Source organism: Varroa jacobsoni, unplaced genomic scaffold (genome assembly GCF_002532875.2).
Source record: "Varroa jacobsoni isolate VJ856 unplaced genomic scaffold, vjacob_1.0 scaffold_886, whole genome shotgun sequence".
In the NCBI taxonomy this organism is placed as follows: domain Eukaryota; kingdom Metazoa; phylum Arthropoda; class Arachnida; order Mesostigmata; family Varroidae; genus Varroa; species Varroa jacobsoni.
The window spans coordinates 19,082-36,256 of NW_019213788.1; the positions used below are offsets into that span (position 1 = coordinate 19,082).

The 17,175-nt window shown below is 42.7% G+C and overlaps 1 protein-coding gene across 3 annotated transcripts in view; it reads left to right on the forward strand.

The window, feature by feature from the left end:
• Positions 1 to 2,365: 2,365 nt before the first annotated feature.
• The window catches only part of LOC111264695 (lachesin), a 132,540-nt gene continuing 117,730 nt past the window's right edge, over positions 2,366 to 17,175 (forward strand). For 2 of the 3 annotated variants that reach the window (XM_086970158.1, XM_086970159.1), the window contains exons 1-2: positions 5,474 to 5,490; positions 9,174 to 9,243. Coding sequence is in view for 1 of the 3 variants with exons in the window: in XM_086970157.1 (XP_086826283.1) it covers positions 5,429 to 5,490; positions 9,174 to 9,243 (132 nt within the window). In the remaining 2 variants the exon portion in view is untranslated. Of the gene's footprint in view, positions 3,082 to 3,861; positions 4,116 to 5,402; positions 5,491 to 9,173; positions 9,244 to 17,175 lie in introns of those variants that run through there. The other variant, XM_086970157.1, reaches the window with a different exon arrangement.

A 17,175-nucleotide genomic window follows, 5' to 3' on the forward strand; every position in this document is an offset into this window, starting at 1 on the left:
TAAATAGGGCTAAAAGAAAAAAAAAACGCGTCGTGCTCTCGTTCTTCCGTAGACTAGAAGCGGTGCCAACTCACTCCTTTTTCCCTATACCAAAAACCAATCCCTTCTACCTATCGCCAGTCTTTGCCCATCCTCGCTTCGCTGTTAAGTGCATCCGTCTTAGGGATTCGAAACTCGGATACATTGAAAGCGAAAAAAGGAAGAAGGAAAAAGTCTTCCGCGCCACAGCTTCGCTTCACGGAATGGACGCGTTAAGAGAGCCTACTCACCTCGGCTCGCTGTAGGTCGCGCATCGGCGACCCTCTCGCGGAGTCTAAGGGCAGCTCCGCCATTACACACCCGTTGCTATCTGTGAAATATCGAAAGTACTTAACGTCATATTTGAATCCATTTCGGAGGAAGCTACTAAGACGGCTATCCGTCGAACTAGCTTATCGGCAGCCACTGCACGCCAGTAACAATGACGATGGCTGCTAAGGTACCTCAGTAACGCCATCTATAAAGTAAGTTGGGAGGAGTTGTATCTGGCGACTTTTGATGACAATGCAATAAATCCTTACCATATCATAAGGATCTGCTAAAGCCGACGGGCTAAAGGATAGCTTTGCAAGGAACGAACTGTGCAAACTAAACAAGCTTTCCCAGAGAAGTACCCGCCGCTCGTTCCCTAGCCCTACATAGAGCGAAGTATCTGTTCAGCTGTTTAGATCGCGCTAATAATATAGTACAACTACAATTGCTACTTACGATACAATGGCCGTGGCCATAGTTTACACGGGGAGAGCGTTTATGCGGCGATTCGGTACTGATAGCATTTGTTTTTATCAAACCTAACAAGATAGCTACTATCTACAGATGTATCGAATCAGCAATGAATTTGCTACTCTATAAATAACAGTGTTCATAAAGCGCAAGGATAATTAAATATATAGGGTGCCCGGTCTAAATTGGGACAACGTTTTTGAGCTGCTTATAAAAACGGACACACGTTCATCCACTATCCATTATGTTTGGCACTAGAAGAAAGCCCCGTCTCCCAAGAGCGAAATCACAAATTCATCATGGTTGAAGCAGAAAGACTGTTTCTTCATTTCCAACGAAGGCTTCTTATGGTCAAACGTCTTCGTGCTGGGGGATTGTACTTAACTAAAAGTTTTTTTGCGCTGAATGGACGATAGACATTTATTTCTGATAATTTTGAACCTTTTATTACATAAAATAGCTGCTGCGTTTGACGGAATAATATCGATTATTAATTGAGCCATATCAATAAGCTCCAGCGGTTATTTTTTTTTCGACCTTTAACAGCCTTTCGACGTCTTGGCCCTCTTGAATCTTTGTACTCGCGGAACGTTACTTTTGGCCTTAAAATTGAATTCCGGTAGCCTTTGTGTATTTAAGCAATTCCTTAAGGATCCCACACTTGTCAATATCCTTCAAAGCAGCGGTATCTTTAAAGAGATATTTACTGCTTAGAAGAGACATATTTTCAAAATGACAAGTGGGACAGTCTAAGCCCAGAATTGAAGTTGTAAACGAGACGAACGAGGGTGACATTAACAAAATACGACGCTCAAGGCTAACAATTTTAGCACATGTATTATTTCGGGAAATCTGTTTTTGTTTAGATATTATCGTGGGACAATTGGTAACTCACCCGAAAAAATCACTAAATATATATTGTCTATATTAAAATCTATTATTGTTTGTCAAAGGTTGAAGCATTCGAAAATACCAACAAGCCTTAAGCACAGCCTATAATAATTGCATTTAGTGGATATTTTTCGTTTATTTCTGTGTACATATCGTCAATATCATCGGAGCTAACACATTCAACCTATCTCTGTTCTTACAAGCCATCTAGGTTCTGTTTTTTTTTTTTGCTTAATAACAACTAGCTTGCTGCAATATTCAGCGTAAGTTAGTTCAATAAGTCCAGTTTTTCTACTCTTTATTCTTTTATTTTTAGTCAGCTGAAAAACACTGATAATCATTGCGATATTATCAATATATCACTTTTTGCACGTTCATATACACTTGTTTAACTTCTTGTTTACCTACACTTTAAAAGCTTAACAACAAGCTATACAAACTAATTGTTCACTTCCATCCATCCATATATATATATATATATATAGGCGCCTTCGCTTGCTACAGCAAAAGCACTCGTTGCGTACGTTTAACAGAGTAGGCAGGAATACCTGTGCCATCAATAGAGACATGATCCTCACAAATTTATTGGCCGTCTAGAAACGACAACAAAAAAGAAAACCGCCCTACGATAACTAGGCATATGCACGAAGGTACGTTCGTCTATACTAATCAATAACTTTGTATTCTACCACAGGCACATCGTGTGAAGGCATGCTCGTGTGCGTGCCGGGCTCCACGCTGGCGTGGGTCGCAGCAAAGGGACATACTTGAATGCGTAGGTGCCACGCGCATATTCGAGTATACGAGGAAGTAGGGGCGTTATGCCAAACTTAGCACTTGGAACAAATCGTCCTCACGGCCTCTCCTGCAGATCTTGCGCCGGACGAGTAACAGCCAAGCAAGCTTATACATATAAAGATATTACCCATCTAGCTCTGACTCCGTACGGTCTAACGACTGGACAAACAACTTGAGCTCTATGATCGTTCTGCCGCCAATATCATACTGACCTAACGGAAGATTCGCTTGTTTGTGCTGCAATTGATGATAATGACATATATCGACAGCCTAGTGGGGCTCCTTTGAAGGGCTGCAAGTCGTATTTTTAAAGGCACGAGCGGTATGCAATGGAAGCTGTGTCCGATAACGCTATGAGCAACATCAGTGATATAGATCGCTGGAACCCACAGCAAGCGGACAAGACACAGCTCCGACGACGACGACTACCTGTACGTAGACATTGTCTTAGAAATCCGGAAGCGAAACCCATTGGGTGGTTGGTTAATCGGTAGGCGAGATGGTTCAAAACGTCACGATGACCGGCCCTGATCCGATTTAGGGCAATGCATAGAAGTGATCAGATCAAATGATGACTTTGCTGGTGTCAGGAAGGTGCTATGCCCCGTCGATGCTGTCAAGTGACAGGTGGTGAGTTTTTTACCGACGAAAAGATAAGTAGTCATAACAGCAGAAAATGGCTACTTGTTGAATGTGCCAGGGTATGTATATCTCTTTATGAGGGCGAAAGCTTTTGGCACCGACATGCCTTGAATAGGCTTCCTGTTGTCTGTGGTACGGTGAATAGATTAAGTATGTGAAGTATAACTATATTGAAGCCGGTAAAATATCTTTCTGACAAAAGTTCTTTCAATCAGGGTATCGAACCTCTCAGTGTTTACATTTTTTGTTAAGTAAGATGCTCCGCAATTGAACGAATATCAATGCTTCCCTTTAAGAACTTGCGGTAACTTTTTGCACTGCATCGACAACATTATAGTCCGTACACTTATGCATAAGTACTTGCTCGAGGTTCTGGTTTACAATATATACAAAAGACAAATGAGCGGATTTGCTCTACATACTTATACTGGTAACAACGGTTTTTGTAAATACGTCCTGTTGTCGTAAAAAACCTGGACGTTCCGACAATCAAAAACGATCCATTCTCTGCTATGGTATTATAATTGCACGAGAAGCATATGACATGTATATATTTACATATATAATGGAGGACTCGGCTGTAGGTCGGAGACTCCTAGTATATCGACTAGCAGCCAGGGCTGTTATATTCGAACGGCGCTCGATTTGTTAGCTAGGGGTTGTTTACATTTCTCACAGTGTATATATATATAGTTCTCTTTTTTTTTTTTTTATTTCCAACAGATAGAGATGCCTGCCATAATAATGTCTATTTTCGTTTACTTTGAGTCGTCAGAAATATCGACAGCAACCAGACAACGTTTACGGGCATGCGCCGAATGAAAATGGGGAACAGCTGTACACTACCAAACACCCGAGGAGTCGGGTGTTACACTTAAATCTGTTACTTCATATCAAGAAGAAAAAACCAAGTAGGAATACTTTCTTGTGGTCGGGGTAACATTTTGTTGGCACGATTTTGCTTTCCGTCCTCTGTCTCGACCTCCATCTGCGTGGAGCTAAATACTACAAAGGTTGTAAAGGTAAGATTGCAAACAAAAGTTATTAACGGTAACGAGATTTGCGAAAATCTAATAGTTACTAGCAACTATGTATAATACACTTAGACGTACGGATAAACTTACGCGTTTCAACGTTTTTATATGACGACGACGACGAGATGATATTTTAACCTAGATAGTGGTTGTTTATTTCGCCCTTTCTTACCTTCGTCTGCCAGTCGCCGCTTTTAAATGATTCATAGAAATGTGCAATATAGTGATACCATTTGTTACATGAAATAGGTCAGGCTTATACAGGACAATAACATCATGTTGAAGAAGCTGCAGCGCGACAAGGACTTATTGAGGTATGACGCAGCTTCATGAGAGCTGAGACGCTTGCATCGTTCGTGATTATTTATTTAGCTGACAGATGCATCCCTTTACGTCTCTTGAGCCTTCAAGCTATGTTTAGGTATAGTGCTTGTCACGTTGGCTCGTGAATCACTCGTTAAAGATTCATGCAGAAGAATCAATCATATATGCGGGCTTGAATACGAATTTAAGCCATATGATGGTCAAAGTCATTCCGATTGAGTGGTGCTAGTTGAACGTATCGAGAGTCGGGCCTAATTACCAATTCTTCAAGCCCGACTAGGTACATAATGGCTTCGTTTGTAGGTAAGTTACTTGGAGTAATTAATTTTAGAGAACGGTTAATTTTTGCCTATTATAGTAACGACCCATTCTGTGTGGTAGTTGTAAAAGATTAATATTCACTTGTCAAAGTCCACGATTCCCATTATCGATTCGTATGAATCTAAATAATAATAAGTCTATTTAACGCTTCATGAAAACACAAATCCAAACACGGTACTCAACCACACCTAGATCAAAATGACGCGGCAGCAACTCCAAACACTTGAAGCCATTGGGTCTCCGGTTTTAATTTGATAGGACACACACGCGGATCGATATAGCCCTCTACTTGCGGCCTTATCAATATAGTTAGTGCTGTTATCATAATGGATGCATACTAACGAAGATGAGTGCGACCGCCTCTGTTCATCAATGATACAAAGTGCGCAAAAGTGAGACCATCGTAAAAACAAACATTAGTCCACAGTTAAGCAAAAAGTAGGCTTTTTGTGCAATAATAAATTGACTAAAAAAAGCCTTCCTTTTTCCTTACTGGGAGCCAGTGTCTGTCTACCCAAAAGCTTAGGCCTCACCCTACAGGCCAACATACGTTCTATTAGATTAACTAGTGCTGAAACTCTAAAAACAAGGCTAATAAATAATCACTCAAACGTTTTCATTTATCTTCAGGTTCATGCCCAGATTTTGTGGTCGATATGGACGGACGCGTTATAGTGGCGGCTTCATATAGATTATCAGTTGGATTTCTGGGACAAAGGTAAGATGCTTATCTGTGACATTGTTATCTCTACTGCGCATCGTAAGATCAAGCAATAATACCACGACAGTTTCTGCCTTATATAGACAACAGGACCCTTATGTGCATGTAGTCCATTTTCTATGCGCATACGTCTCATTTGACATGTTCCCCCTATCGAACGCATTGTATGTCCGTCACTATGTAGCAATTAAGTCCACAGTAATTCAAATGCTATCTTTTGACTGAATTGCCCGCCCACCCGATTCCCGCTGCCGGTGTATTACTGCCGTTCACAGTATCAGCTATCTAACTTTAATAAAGCTGTAGTAAACTACGGGCGATTAACAACATGGTTTCAACTTCTGATTTTATTCCCAGACTCTTCTTAGACGAAACCCAAGCTGATCATTTCCGTGGCAAGATTGGCACGTGGCGGTTAGCAAGAACCGTTACAACTGCGATTAAAAATCGAATACTACAGAGAAGCTGCCACTATGATCGCTACCACATTACGGTAGCCAACGTTACGAGGTGTATTGTTCAGGCGGGTTATAGCTATAGGTCGTTCAAAGCTGCGGCAATTGTGAGGCCCTTGCCTTTCTTGACCGTTCAGAGTCAGGCAAACGGTTTCGCTTGGCCTCTCAATTCGCCGAGAATCGACAACCAAATGAGCAAACCTCCCTGCAAACTGCACACACGCTTGACGTCATTCGACGATCCCAAACCCATCGGCATATTTGCCAATCCTAAACTATGCGCTACCATATAACTGCAGTCCACCTTAACCCGCACTGTACTCTATCTCTGTTATTGCTCTGTTGAGTCGGGGCAAATGGAAAAAGTGGGTAGTGAGGTCGCTGGATGCTCACCGAGGGTCTACAAACAGCTAATGTATTCACGTTGAAGGGCGGGCCAATAATTTCACACCGGTATGCAGGCCTCAAGGAAGGTCTCTGCTGAAACAACCAAACACTATAATAAATCACATGTAATAGCAGCTCGACCAGAAGAAGCTAGAATTAGTTGACGCATGCGTAACCTTATTCTGTAATCGTTAGCAGCGGGAGTATGACACACAGGCACGCAAGGCTGGCGTACTTCGATAATGATCACTTCGTGTCGAATGGTCCAAGTAATGTCTACGCCTTTTACGCAAGTAGAAAGTATCCTTCTTCGCTGACATACACGCACAAGCTGCTTGTAATCTATACGAATTTAAGAATGCATAGTGACCCAGGTTTACGGAGCATGTTCTGACGGTGAGCCAACAAGCAGCGCCTGTCATCGCAATAGTTTTTAAAATCTATTTAATTAAAAATCGTACAGGAATGTCAGTTTTATTAGGAAGCCTTAGACCTTCATGCGGGGCCTAAACACACATACAATGCACGTATACATACGTTAGGTATAGTGAAATTTGTGTGATAGGCTAATTAATGTCTCGCTAGAGAGCTGGGGAGCTTTGCTTTGAATGAATTCTTATAGATCTCCGAGGGCTATGACTACCTTCCTAGATATTAACAGTCAAAAGTACAGTAGAAAAAGTTACTGTTGCTATTTGTGTGTCGAGGTATTTGTGCATCCGCATCAATTAACTTACTAGTTTCAAAGCTTTTTCAACGTGTTCCCTATATAAACCGTCAGGAATGTCCGGAGTAGTAAATCACAATGATTAATAAATGCAGTTTGCAGGTTATGAAAAGGGCGTCTATGTGAAGAGTAGTTACGTGACCGTTTTTAGCGCATAGTAACTAGTGCTAGCGAGCTGTTTTGCTTATCATCTAGTAAGTAAAACGGTGGAATACAAACACGAAGTGCTATAAAATTTGTTTATCCAAATATTTCGGTTTTCTTTCTACAAAAGTACAATCGACTTCGCTCATTATTAACCGATAATAGAATTCAAACTTACGTATTTACCCATACGCTGGCATGGACACAGTTAACCGTAATCGTCCAATTAATCAAATACTTTTTAAGCGTTAATGGTCATACATGTAACCACAACTGTGCGCAGGTATTCGTGCTCCACCCATAGGTTAGCCCTTGAGTGATTTGAATACTTCCACTCGTCCTGTACAAAAATATCAGATTTACGCTCTATATGGCAAACACATACGCTCCCGGCTCTTTCCGTTCCGCTTTTTCTGCCTCTAGCGCCTAAAAGTGCAACTACGGGAGGGTCTGTTAGAGTCAATGCACAGGAAAATGGCCATTTTGTGTTAGTCACGCGTTCGTCATTGCCGCTGCCTCATCGTAACCGTGGGTGCCAGCTCAGTCTATATCAGCGCCATTACCAAGCCCTTGCTGCCGGCCTTTGCCCCGTTTTGTCCCGCCGAGTTCGGAGGGATAGAAGCAAAATGGTTCTTTGAGTCGTTTGTTGAGTAAACCGACGTTGACCACTGCTGTTTATTTCGACTAGCAGTACAGACCTGGGTACCGTGCCGGCAATAACGCCAAGGACTCGTCCACCACTGCTAACAGCATCAGCCAGAGCACGTGGACAGCAGAAGCATGATAAAGGAGCTGAGGAGGTAGGAGAAGAAGTTGATGCCTAACTTTCTAATGGACTCCTTGATGAACGGACCAACAGCGACGCTCTACTTCTGTCGCCTTGCGCAGGGCCCGTTAAGAGAATCTTCTGATCTGTCCGTATCTCAGCAACGCAGGCTACGTGTATGGTATATATTGTCGTATGTACGTACACAATGCGGGCCAATGGAACGGTGACGTTTTTCTTCACCGTGCGTGCTCTGTCAAGTAATGCGTAAACAAGACCCTGGTGGGCGAAAACTTACTGAGAAACGGTATGGGCGGAAATTCGTGCAGGGTTCTGGGCTTCTAGCACGACTATTACAATCACCGCGGTGTACGTGTGGGTAAAATCAAGCGAAAGATAACAGTAGCAGTATAAGGATTTGGGACAAACAGGTGACGCCTAGGAAAGCGAAGGGCCGGGGACGGGAGGGTCGATGTGTCAACCGAGAAACTGACGTCGACGAGAAACTAGGATTCGGCCGGGTTTTCATTTGGTATTGTTCTGCAACCAGCCTTTGGCCGGGCAGTGGTCGCAAGGGCAACAATAGGGACAATGGAAACAGCAGATGGAGTTGTATGCGGCCGCTTTAGCATAGAGCGCGGGGCCATAGAAGCAATGGCAATGACAGCGACAGCAAATATAGATGCTTCTACCACCTTGACGAAGCATCTCTTTCTAATAACTGTATTTTGTGTGTATGTGCGTACAGAGTTACGTGCGGGATTTAACCAGACACATCACAGAGACTGGAAAATGCGCTCAAAAAACTAATGTCAACGAACACTCGACTTTCGATGTTTCAGTTGAACATATTATTCATGATCGGATAGCGCAAACCGAATTGTCAACATATACGAAAAGTCAGCTTAAAAAAGTATGACTGGACGTTGTGTTTGTGTTTCCAAGGGCTTGCCTCTGCTTTTGAGGCTTAGGAAGTTGAACAGTTACTAACTTTAATTTGAAAACTAACGATTGAAGTTTGCATTTTCTATTCATTGGCTTTTTATTGTAATTGACGGTCTTCCTTTATTACGAAGCACAACCAGCTGCTTTTTAAAGCATGCCATCAAAGGGAATTGGTATTCGTAGTACATGTTGTTGGTAACGATCATAAGCTATCGTATAATATCATCTAAAGCGTTTCGTTTACTCGTTCCCACAGGCCGAAAGGGACGCTATTGTGCGGTCATGCTAAGTACTGTCATCTCATCACGACGTTCTTTAACGAGAAGGTGAGCAAGGCTATTCTAGTCAAACATTGCTACGACATAAATTATGTATATATGCTTCATAACTTAAATTATTTTATCCCGATGTCCGGCTGCCGCTGGACTTTTAGTATTTTGCAGTAAGTCGACTTACTATATGGTGCTCCTTGCCAGCACTTCGCATGATTCTTGAGCAAGCTAAATTAAAACACGTATTTTGAAATGCTAAGCTAAACATGCGTCATTTTCTGGCAACATCCCATCACTCTAGAACCTGTGAGGAAAAACTATAACAGGTGATTTTTGCATCCATTAAAGTAAAACTGGCATTATTAGAGATCAAAACACATTCTAATCTGATGGTGCCATAAGCGGCGGATGCATTTAGAGTTGAAGATGTGTATGGTCTAGCATCATCATAGTGAGGAGCGGCTGTCCTTCTGCTCATTGGTTCGGATTGATTTGTTTCAATGAGTTTCTGTTATTTTGTTAGTTGTTGACAGCAAAGATCGGAATCAATCATTCTGCTAATGGCAACAACTCAGAATGCACGATTCCTTTCCCCATTCCGACAACCTGCACACAACTACTACTGCTACCGATGCGATTCATACCACCTTAAATAGGTGACTTCGAAGCCATATAGCTTTAAAAACTTTATCTGGGTTGTAGAATTAGAGGGATTACAGCATTGAGCCCCACATATCACATCAGTACTCTTTGGAAATAACCCCCGTCTCTCTAGTGGTGGCTAAATGCATTTCTCTTTTAATAGATGTACTTCGAACCGGCCGTAGCTATGAAGCCGGCAACCGGAAACAAAAGACGTGTTGATACACCGTAGCCTGTGCCGTTACCAACTCGGAAGCAAACGAGGGGTAGAAAGGCCCTCCCTGGGAAATTCGAGATGCTATTTAATGGAGATGATGGAGACTGGCGTGCGATACCCGCGGCTTGTCTGCACGTTAGAACGCGTTGGTTAGAGTGCGTGAACTGAAATGGAATATTCGACCGGGTCGTGCAGCGGGCGGTTTAGAAACGCTGTGCTCGATGCATCGTGGTGGCAATAGGAAAAATTCAAAACAGCTGAGTCGTTTGCGAAGCAGCAATAGAAACGCGAGCCAAAACTCAGACCTGGATGACAGCATATGGTGATCGTAGCCAGCTCAGCACTTGATTCATGCTCCTAATTTAATGACCAATTCTAATTTCTCTATATTCGTTAGAACATATCTCAGCTATTCTAACGCCGATTATTCGAATAGTCAACAACGAGTAGAACAGGGGCATGTTGAAACAGGATAAACGAGTGGGTACTGATTAAAGCCTTAGAATTGGCACACTTTGGACAAACCAGTTCCGAGAGGCGCGGCTAATATTAAGATAAAATCAAAATAAGTATTAGGATCGTTAGCTGCCAGCAAAATATATCAAGTTCTGTGGATGGCTCACAATTTAGTCAATTCTCAAGGCCTAGTTCTTTTATTATGTGTCACAATTTCCACTAGCATTATACTTTAGCCGGTAATTAAATTCGTTTTGTGACCGCTAGTTCTTCTACAATATATAACATCTGCCGTCTGTGCTATAATTTAGCACTTCAAAAGAAATAAAAACAATTTGCCGAATGAGCTGTTCTCTGTAGCGAGAATATGCCTGTCCTGGTAGTGAGAGACCCTGAGAACGCCGGAACCGGCAGACCTCAAAGACCTGAGGCAAGTTACCTGCCGTCTCATATTTGTTACAATTCTAGGCCGCGGTGTGAATAGTTTCAACTGCGGCGCTCCTGTGCAACTTCGTGTCAAACAATCTGCCATTGCCATCGTTATCCTGAATTGTACGCCCCGGTGATGATTCCGCCCAAAAGCCATCGCGGCGTGGAAAGACAGTTGAATAATACTGAATAGACGGGGTACTTGTTACTAGTTCGTGGTCGGATCGCTAGAACTATCAGTGTGGTACCCTCTACATTACCTTTCAATACGTTACGTTGTCTAGCCGTCGATTAATATGTGCGTAGCAAAATAATTGACAATAGTGATGACGACAGTATCGAAACCAACAAAAACCACAGAGCCATCTGTCGTCGCCATTGCGCAGCTCTGTCACCGCCACGCGGTAGCTGGTTGAGCGGCCATCCACCCTCTGCTGCGGTTTGGACTTTCTTGTTCGGGTCTCTTTGTTCGTGGCCTTGCTCTATACGCACCTTTAGATCCGCCTGTATGAGTCTCTGATTGATTTGCCTGCGGGAAGCCCAGTCCGGTGACAATGTACGTGTACGACGTAGTCAGTCAATTAGCGCGCGAACACAAATGAACCAGAGAGAACAACACGTTATAAATCCACATGCTCTATGAAGGATCGTCACTGCGACACGCGCTGGATAATGTGACTAGCTTGATTAATAGCGTGGCTACCGTGCTGCATTGAGCTTGCATGTGAGTAGGCGTGGGGGGTACAGGTAGATAATAGAGAATAGACAATACGATGCATATGCGCCATATATATACCATATGTGGACTTTGGAAGTAGAATTAACGATATGAAATAGTAGCTACGAACACAGAAGGAAGCAGGCGATAACGTTGAGTACGTACGTGCGACACTCAGTGCAGCCTAGGATGGCCTATAATATTGATTTATATTCTCGTCACGACATCCATAGCTGGACTGACACCAGTTGCAAAGTATATTGTTTTTATTATAAACAGTTATATTACTTGATTAAGTTAATGTAACGTATGGACTAGCCTTTATAGACACGTTTGCATATGGATTTGTTTGTGTAAATGATGCTTGTCCTTTTTATTTGCCTTACAAAGGTACGTTTGGCTCTTCCTGAAATACTCGAACGCATTTTCTTTGTTATAGAGTGATAGTACTTAACATCGGTTGCAGATGTTCTTTACCATCATAGCCTACAAATACATACGACGACATGTACGACGCGTATCACTCCAGGTGTGACTAAATTCGGAATGCATAAAAACATCTTTTACAGGCTAGGCCAGTCAAATTTCGATGTTACTTGTACTAGCTTCATCGTCGATATGTGTCTATATTAAAGAAACAAAACAAAGTATACTGAAGCACTATGAGCTAATCGGTATATGAGGTGTGAAGCGGGCTTTTCCGCGTGACCTTGCACCGTAAAATGAAACAATCCTGCCAAGTCGGTGCTAAAAACGTCGTCGTTCTTTAGGTGCCATGTTAATGGCTAATCTATAGCCCCAACCTAAACGCGAAGACGAGTATGACGTCTATTGAATCGTATGGTTCTTAGACATAAAAACAGCGTTTGTTTTATGCCATCGTGAAATACGAATTTACTACGCGAGTTGTTATATTTTGATTTGTCCCTTTTGAAGCATAATTTGGTTCTCTATTTTGAAAGCATCCAATCGAAATGAATTAAAACTAGCATTCTTTCACACGCGTTTACTTTTCCCGTAGGTCAAAAGCAATTCTCCGTGCAAGCATTAAATATTCAGCGTAAAATACGTTGCTCGACATACGGCAATGGAAAACGTATTAGGCTCAATTACACTTGATTCCCAAATGTACTTAACTTACAAGAACCGCAGGTCTGTACCTACGAGGGCGCAGCTCGGAAGCGCTCCATATGCTGATGCGTTCGCATTTTGCTTATTTTCTTTTACTTGTCTAAGGCTCAGAGGTCTAGGTATGAACTTTGCAACTATTCGAACGAAAACCTTAAGGCTCACGCTTCCAGTAAGGTATGTGTAACGCTGCCACCTCGTGGACAAATTATATACGCATACAACAATAGCCTTGACGCATTAGGCACATACACGCTGTACAAACACCCTAATCAAATACTCCTGTTTTTTAATAACATTCAAGGCATATTCTTCACTAAAATCTGTGACTCGATTGAATTGCCGTAAAGTATGTGATAATTCTAGCACAAAAGATCAATATTCATTGAAAAATATATACGACAACGTAGACATTGGTGAAAGAAATGAGCAACACACTTTAAAGGATAACGTCTCAGCCCTTGTAACGCACGCTGTGTTTCATTCTGTTGTATTGGAGGAGTGTGTTTTCGTACGTATCAAACCGCCCTTTCATTTCCCTTTTAAGTAAGGGTGCCTGATGATGGTACATGATGTAGTATTCCGAAGTATTAGTCCACATCACAGATGATAAATACGACAAACATGAGAATTACTAAGAAACCAAGAGTATTCAGACTGCAAGAGGTGATACTGGTCGTCAAACATTGAAAAAAAAAACAGTTATTTTTCTAGGTATGGTACCCCAGAATGTGTTCACATCACTTTTAGACAGATACGCCGGGTCTTTTCATTCAGATGTTGTGCAGGGCTATCTGATAAGGCCATGACAACACTACTGTGGTAGGACTTGGAGATATGCTCTTCGTCATTCTGTTGCATTTCAACTCTTTGCATTTTACGATCTCTGTCGCCCCTCTATTAGAAATGTTTCCCGCCAATTTTCGTTTCTTTCTCCTTCCCCGATTTTAATACCGACAGATAATTTTAAAAAGTCAATATAACAAAAAGTGACCTGTTCCAATACAACACCACCCCACCATGCAACACTTCAGCCCTCCACAGTCGATTTCCTCTACACGCTCCATTTGGCCACCGATCCGAGGCACACATAAAGGACGACAATTTTCATCCACTGAAAAAGGCTCGACACGAGTGACGCAGTGGGAGATTTCTTGTTCACTGTCGATCTTTTGCTTTCCCACCCTCTACAACAACTACCCCGTTGGACGTTGTTGAACTACATAAGACGAACTCTCGCTTTTAGCTGCCCAGCTATACCTACAGGGTACCTGGCTAGACGGACCAACAGCGAGGGGAAGATGGAGTTGTTCTTCAATTGCTTCTATTGTTGTTTGTCTATGGTCACCGGTGCTACTGGTGATGTCCAATACAACAATGTTGTCTATACAGATTCACGCTGTATCGGCGAGAGGCGGTCCGTATTGTTGCTACTGCTTGGCCATGGCGCCCTGTTGAACATTGAAGAACTGACCCAGCGTCACTCCAACACCGCCTAGTGGCCCCTTTGCCACCCCCCGCCCGTCAGAAAGATCCTCTCATCCCCGTTAACTCCACAAAGCATCCGTGCTTTTCTTTGGCTACTTCATCCTTTGCTGCTGGAGGGTGATGCATTTCAACAAAGCGGACGGTCGGTTGGCCTAGTCCGATTGGCCGCCAGCAATAACAGCGATGAAGCTGAACGTGGGCATCGGTTGTGTGCATACCCAGTTCGCTTCGGTGGCCGAGAAGTCATCACCGTTTCCATGTTTTGGCCTTCCGCAAGCGAAAGCATCGAAGATAGTGGTCGTAGTTGCAGGAAAGAAAGAAAGAAGCCTATGAAAACAGCTGCAACAGTCCAACTGGTGACTAGCCTGCTTTTGGGCCTGATCTCGCTTTCACGTCGTTGCGACGGGTAGCAACCTGGAGGATACAATTCTGGCAAAGATCGACAAAGAACCCATAGAAGGAGGGACTGGACGAGGCGGTGAACGGCGCCACTACGCGTAGAGTTCAATGGGAGTGAGTAAAAGGCAAATGGCCGCAGGGCTGAATCGCTATTGTGACTGCGACTATCAGTTGCCCGCCAGATGACACCATCCTATACACAGCCGCGCATGAACACACAAAGTGCAATGTCACTGCTCAGCAGTACAAACGACTGGCCACAGTCATCGCGTTGTAATCGACGAGGTAACGCGTCCTTCGGGGTCCGTGACGTTTCAGACGGAGGATAGCCTTTAGGCATTGAAACCTACGTCCTATTCGTTTCAACCTGCGCTGTAGTGATGGCAGGGGCCAGGCAGATTGACGATGCTAGGTAGATGAAAATCTAAATAGTGAACGATGAACCCGACCGAGAGAGTTAAAACAAATAATAGATGCTACTTCCGAATATAGTAAATATTTTTGATTAGTGGAAATGGGACAGTATTGCAAAAGGATTGTAGGGTAAGGCGAGAAGTGCCACACAGGCGTCACCGGAACGCTCGGCACGGCGCGAGAATAATACGCTCTCTGTTAGGAGAGTGAATGTCAACATTAGGAACTGAAAAAACGGCTCTGATGTCGAAGAAATTTATAAAACGCTGAACTCAGTTCGTGAAATAAAGATTGAGGACCGTGTCGCTGATCGAGGACGGCCAACATACGTAAGTTATGTTCCTTTTAGGGAAAGACCAGTTCGACTCAAGTACCTGTTTAATCTGCAATTATATACATTAATTGGCAACAATCTTTACAAAAAATACATAATAAAATAATGAAAGGAGTATTTGTGTAAACTATACGGTAGGATATATGAATCTGGAGGCTTTCTGGCGAGCTGTCTTTAGTACAGTATCTGGACAAAAACACATAATTTAACGACATACACATTTTTCGCATGTACTCGAAGTGCCATAATTAATGCTTTATTCGATACCACCATAACTGACTATAGCTATATCTTCAATTCAGGATGTGGAGTAGTCGTTTTCAGAACATTTCTTTCTTAATCTGTAAATTTTATAGTGGCCATGCGTCATGCGATAGCGGTAGATTTAATTCGCTATAATGTCGCTCAAATACGCTACATGCAAAAATTTCCAGCAGAATTAATTTTGGCCTGATAGCAGTCTTGAGAGCGCAGCGGCTGAAACAGCAAATAGGAACAAAAGGTGCAAAGAGGCGTAGAAGGTCTCAAAAAGATTATTTATTGTAGCCTATCTAGTCAACCCAATAGGCAATTGTATTCTGCTCGTCAAAACGGTCGTTAATTCGTTAATTTCTGCATGAATAATCCAGGTGTATTAAAAGTGGCCTTCAGGGCCATTTTGAAACATATTCTCTCTGTCATCCTCTCCCCCCCTCTCTCTCTCTCTCTCGCGCGCGTGCGCACGCGCGCTCTCTGAGAGCGAGAGAGAGAGACAGACAGACAGACACCTCAAATTTGGCAATAATGTAAACTGTCAATTTCGGGTAAGTAGGAAGTTTTTTTTTTAATTTTTAATGCCACATTGTCGGCTATGAAACTAATCCACTGAATATACTTGGGATTTACCAATACATTTAAAAGCTTTGTCCCTAAAGCGATTCGAATTGAAAATCGATGTACAAAACACTTTTGGGGTACTATTTGGGTTTTTATGTCTCTGATTTATTAGTTAGCATTCATTATTGCATCCATAACTGAGCCCACACTGATACGGTTTGAGTTATTGTTTAACCTATGCTAGTGCAGATGGGGTAGTTTCATCTGGTTGCCGTATCAAGGTCGGTCAAGTATATTTTGTCATTTTGAAAACATTGGCTCGGAAGACAACTTCTTAAAGCAATACGCTTCGCCGACGAAACAATCCGAGGAAATTGCAAGTTCAGTTACTCGATCGTACAATATTTGTACCTGTACACTATCGGAACAAATCGTAGGGCTCAGCAGGGCAAAGCCAAAGTTTAATCTCTTCCTTGACGAATTTTACATGGCTCCCCATGTAGTATAGATGGCCCCCCCCCCGAGTAGATGGCTCGCATGGACTACTGGCTTGATGCGTTCCATAGCAACTCAGGCCTTGCCAATCAAGTACTTTTTGGAAAAAAAAAAACGTGAAATTATCGATTAGAGACCCAACAGATTGAGTGACGCTTATAAATCGCTATACACGTCCCACAGTAATACTAGAGCTCTGCGTTTATTTTAGCTTAGGCTCTCCTCTACTCTCACGGTAATATGACAATGTTATCAATGACGATCCATTGTGCTGTCTTCACGGTACTGAAGGACCCAACCATAACTCCATTGCTTATGTCCCTCGGTAGCCCCGTCGCAGATCGGATTCCTTCCTCAGCATTCGATGACGGGACAAGTTTGTTAGACCATAGGTGGTCGAAAGGGTCCGTCGCTATATGGCACCAAAGGGAGAGAGTGCAATAACCAGTC